Raw genomic sequence first — 5108 nt, 5'->3', positions numbered from 1 at the left:
AGTAATCAAACATAATCATTTCCTTGACCCCCTCCCTCCACCTAGGCGATTACGTAATATATAGACAGCCCCTTCTAGGTGTTATTTAGGCCTTTCCCCTCTGTTTTATTACTTATTTCAGTATTAAAGAACCTAGTGAAATTGCATTTGGTATCTGTTACGTCCTGAGGGAGTTGTGCCATGAGATTAGAGGCGCTCCCCTCCTCCCATATTTGCACACTTCCCTGGATTCCAAAACTTGCTCTTTTCGCACACTGATTTATGTAGATGTGCAGTGGTGGCAACCCAAGTATCACGTCCAATGCTGTGGACGGGCATGTGCGCATTGCGCCCGATATGCACGTTCAAACTAGTCTCTGAAGTTTTCGCAGAGACCTTTTCGCACATACCACAGCACCGTAGCTAATAATTGGTCGTACCATCGCTACGAACATCCACATGAGTATCTTAGGCTTCCCCTAAGAAACTCATGTGGATGTTTGTCGCGATGGTACCCCAGTTCTTGCCAGAAAGCGCTCTACAGCTCATTAGAGCCATGGTTGCCTTCCTGGTAGAATTTTCTAATTGGCGTTTCCACTTTAGCCTACTATCTAGTATTACCCCTAGATACTTGACCTCGTTGGAAAGCTGTATTGTCGCATCTCCAATTTTGATTGGCTTCAGCCGATTTAGTTCTATATCTATTTATGAAAGCAACTATTGTAGTTTTGGCTGGTTTTATGCTCAGCCCCACGCTTTTGCACCATCCCACGCTTAGTTTTAGTCCCAGGATGACCCATTCACATAATGTGTGCTTATATTTTCCCTTACAGACAATGGTAATGTCGTCGGCATAGCCTTGGCATTCAAATCCGTTGTCTGAAAGAGTTTCAAGAAGCTCGTCAACTACTATACTCCACATGAGCAGACATCCCATTGTAGTTTGCGCTCTGACTGTTAAGGTACCCACTGTCACCTCTGCTACCCTGGAGTCTAGTAAGCGTTCTAGCCACATCACTAGTCCTTTTTCTACTTTTTTCTTTTGGTCAGTGCTCTCACTACTACGTCATGCGCCGTGTTGTCAAAAGCCCCCTCTATGTCCATGAAGGCACCGAAGGCAATCTCTTTAGCCTTCACTGACCTATTGAGAGAGCTCGTGAGCTCTGATTCCTGCCTGCTCTGTATGGGTGTTGGTTCTTATGTAATGGACAGTCTACTAAATACGTAAGCCTCATGTAGTTGTCCACCACTTTTTCAAGGGACTTAAGTAGGAAAGAGGTCAGACTTATCGGCCGAAAGGATTTGGGTTGAAAGGGATCGTCCTTCCCAACCTTTGGGAGGAAGATAACTCTGGCTACTCTCCATGCACTAGGTATATACCCTAGTGCTATACTGCCCCTAAATATTCTAATAAGATACGGCATTAGCAGCTCCAGTTCTTTCTGTAGATGTATCGGTGATATCCCGTCTACGCCCGGAGCCTTTTATGGCATGAAGGTGCCAATTGCCCACCGTATCCTATGTTCTTTTACTATTTCTGAGGCTACTTTCCAGTTTGGCCTTCTGGCTATGTGTAAGGAAAATGTGTAAGGAGTAGAAGCCTAGCCTTCTCTTCCTCATTCTCCGTGAATGTACCGTCCGATTTCTTTAGGCAGAGTTCTTGAATGCCCCTTGCGTTTGAAATCGCTTTGAGCACCCTCGCTGCTGGTGGTGTCTTTTCTATGTTGGTACAGAACTTGCGAAAGTGGGCTCGCTTGCTCTTCCTTCCTTCTTCCTTATAGACGTAAGCTTGGTAGTATAGTGATCCCAACTGCTCTCACTCTTCTTTGCTGTATTAAACAGTTTTCTAACTTCTTTTATCAGCTTCTCTAGTTCCGGACTCCACCGAGGATTGTCCTTTCTTGAGGTCACTGCCCCCTCTCATGGTATGCGTCTGCTAATGTCTCATTTATGTCATTTGTAAGATTTTCTAACTCACTGTTTGAACCTACTCTAGAGTTAACGCTGAGTCTTTTCAAATTAAGGTCGAGAATTTCTTGAAACGCCAACCAATCATTTCTTCTCGGGTTTCTAATCTTATTATTGAAGGCTAGGCCCTCCTTAATGTCGAATAGAATGATTCTGTGGTCCGACATTGACGGCTCTTTTACTCTCCAGTTTTGAATAAGCCCGGAAAGTCCTCTGTTGCCTATCGTTTGGTCCAGGACATCTGCTCTGCTCTTAGTAACGAACATCGGATCAGATCCGACGTTTAATACGCTTAGATCTGTTTCTAGACAATAATTGAGAAGGTACTCAGTCCTACTATTATCGTCTGTGCTGCCCCACGTTGTGCTGTGTGCGTTGGCATCACAACCCAGCAATAGTGGCAGTTTTCTTCTGTTACAGTGGTCCACCAGAGCCTGCACCTTAGGTGGTGGTGCCTCCGCATCTTATCCCGGGAAGTAGGCTGATGCTACCACCAGGTTTCTCGGACTCGGCCCGACAGTGATCTGCACTGCTACCAGGTCTTTACTGAGGAATTGAGAGAGACAAGAAGTTTATGTTTTTATACACTTTGACGTTTTTGTAAAAAATGGAAAAGGGGTATTATCACTAAGCATACAACACATAGAGGCGTCAAATCGACTAAAAATGTGTTGCATAAAATTTTTGGACGATTGAGTCCCAGTCATACTTCGTGAAGTTTCGTGCTGAAGTCGCGAACCGAAGACTCATTGCCGAAATCGAACCAGTGTTGCATTGCCTAAGAGGCTTTCAACGCATGAGGGTGGCTACGCTGCGCAGCGCGCTGATATTCTTTCTATGTATGCGTGCAGCCCTTAGAGCAGGGGCGTCCAAGCCCTATGCTCAGTGTGCTCATTTGTTTTTGTAATTGCTCTTCAGTATAGGAAGAGCAAATGCGTATATAAATACGCGCTCCTTCCATAAAACGCAAATTACACAAACAATTTTTCGATTTTTTTTTTTTTTTGTCTCTCCTGTGCGAGCATAGGTTGTTTCACTTTCATGTGTTTGTTGTTGCCTTGTCTCGACTGCGCGAGCGTGCAACAAACACTTTCATGTGTTTGTTGTTGTTGTTGAAAAATTTTTTGCGAACTTTGTTGTTGTTTGACGAAATGCGTGCACTTAAAAAAATTAAAACAGCTTGCACTGGACATACGAAATTATCATTGTCTGCGCATATTTGGCAAGTAAGGGGCTTGCCAACAGAAGAGCACCACATTTATGACGCATACATAAAAATGTTGTTCTTATTGCAACCATTTTAGTCGATTTGCGCCTCTATGTGTTGTATGGCTAGTGGTATTATGAAGTTGCTCAATGTATGTAACAGGGAGAAGGAAGCGTGTGGCAGACCCCGTAAAGTATATATATTCTTGATCACTAAAACAAACTGAGTCGATATTGCCATGTCCGTCTGTCCGTCCGATTGTTCTCTGTCCGTCCGTCTGTCCGTCCGTATATCCGTCCGTTCCGTCTGTATGAGTGCGTGTTTCTTCGTCACTATAAGAGCTAGAGTAACCAAATTTGGGATGTAGGTGCTCCTAATCCAGGACACTACGCTTTTATCTTTTTTTATTTCCTCCCCCCTCCCCGCAAATCGAAAAAAAAATATAAGGCAGTACAAAAATCTTTTAAAAATCTGAAATAAATCACAAATTGGCCTTTAGTCTCCTGTTTCGACCCGATTAGCAAGTTTCAGAACGATCGATTAAACGTTAGGATAACTTAGGAATATTGACATTTCAATTCGATATAACGCGGGGTGCACGTGCTTGACCGCCGCCATACAAACGTCGCTGCCGACGCAGCGGCGTTGTCGATGCTGACGCTGCTACAACGAGCTGTGACGCGTCCGCTGTTTTGTGTGTATGTGTTTGTGAGTGCATGCAAGTGTTTGCTGCGATGCCCTAGTCAAAGTGTATTTTAAAGTTGGTGGCGCCCAACTTTAATTTGTCCACTTGTTATTTATCAAGATGCAAGTTCTTGATTTAGTCTCGCGACAGACTGCTATTACCTGCACATTCTTGTCGTTCAGACCGAAGATTCTGCCCTTGACGGTCCACGGCTCTTGGACGAGCACCAGCCCCAGGCCCAGCCTGGAGTCAACCTCGCTATGACAGCCGAGGCTGCCTTCGCATGATGTAGGTTGACCTGTGCTAGACTATCGTCTAGGCTATCTGAGACGAGCGTTTGCTTGTCTTCGGACTTGCCATCCTCCGATTCTCCCACCTGTAGCCCTGCCAGGTCTAGGCCTTCCAGCGATGCATTGTCAGCATCAGCCTCGAGTTCTGCTAGTGCATCACTCTCGACTGTGTTCACCTCGTCGGGGACAGCCACTGCGGTGCTAGGCCCGACTGGGTGGCACTGTCGGTGCTGCGCCCTTTCTTTTCTGCAGGCGACATGAGGGCTGGCCAAAACGGTAGCTCAGGAGCATGCCGTTTTGCTGAGTAATAGTTGAGTAGGCTGCTCTACTCACAGGGTCACCAGCTTTCCCCCCCTCGTCTCCATGTACTTCAGCACAGTCCAGGTGTCCGGGAGAAGGTCTGTATTCTGTCCCTTCAAGGGGTCCGGGGACGTCTGCTCCTGTTCACCTGATGACCGCGGTAGATGAACTGTTACGATCTCCAGTTCCAGGAGCTGCTCCCCCATGCAGGTTTTGAGTTGCACTCCTTCTACCGCGGCCATCTTGGGTACGACGGATACCAACCAGTCTCTGGTATTGTCGTCCCGGCATTCTATTACTATCAGACCGGGTCTGAAGCGGATGCCGTTGAAATTGAGGCTGGTGCTCCATCCCTTCCTCAACTCCATAATCAGCATTGTCTCCACACTGGTCAGTTTTTCTTTGGGCAGCAGTATGCACACTCATCGAGGCGGCCAGGTATCGATGAGGCTCCGTAATAATACAGCCAGTTAACCCCGACTGCAAACTGGCCAATAAGCACGGGTCGCGTCACGCTCTGGTTTGGGGCTGGTTAATTATATTTATATGAGAACCATCCCATAGCGTTTTATCCTTCCCCGCCAAGCGTAACCTGTAGTCATGATACGGGCATACAGTCACCTGGTCACTAGTCCCAGATGGCTCTATACACCGAATCTTAGTTAGACACTGCAATGCT

General features: G+C 46.3%; 1 protein-coding gene across 1 annotated transcript; it reads right to left on the bottom strand.

Annotated features, from left to right (window-relative positions):
- Positions 1-1546: 1546 nt before the first annotated feature.
- Positions 1547-4806, bottom strand: LOC117134990. Its single transcript, XM_033294699.1, has 3 exons — positions 4463-4806; positions 4138-4375; positions 1547-1753 (listed from the first exon to the last, which is right to left on the bottom strand). Exons 1-3 carry the CDS (start codon positions 4804-4806, stop codon positions 1547-1549), a joined length of 789 nt encoding a protein of 262 aa, XP_033150590.1.
- Positions 4807-5108: the final 302 nt, after the last annotated feature.

This window comes from Drosophila busckii, unplaced genomic scaffold, assembly GCF_011750605.1.
Source record: "Drosophila busckii strain San Diego stock center, stock number 13000-0081.31 unplaced genomic scaffold, ASM1175060v1 chrUn_01, whole genome shotgun sequence".
NCBI classification, from domain to species: domain Eukaryota; kingdom Metazoa; phylum Arthropoda; class Insecta; order Diptera; family Drosophilidae; genus Drosophila; species Drosophila busckii.
The sequence above is the reverse complement of the archived record's forward strand: the minus strand, read 5'-3'. Positions and strand labels throughout refer to the sequence as shown.

Excerpts from the sequence above, each read along its gene's own strand:
- LOC117134990 (XM_033294699.1), bottom strand. The coding sequence starts at position 4,806 with ATGCTGATTATGGAGTTGAGGAAGGGATGGAGCACCAGCCTCAATTTC. Across the intron at positions 4,376-4,462 it reads GGGGGAAAGCTGGTGACCCT|AAAAGAAAGGGCGCAGCACC; the intron begins GTGAGTAGAGCA and ends TGTCGCCTGCAG. Across the intron at positions 1,754-4,137 it reads TAGACGATAGTCTAGCACAG|GAAGAAGGAAGGAAGAGCAA; the intron begins GTCAACCTACAT and ends TACGTCTATAAG.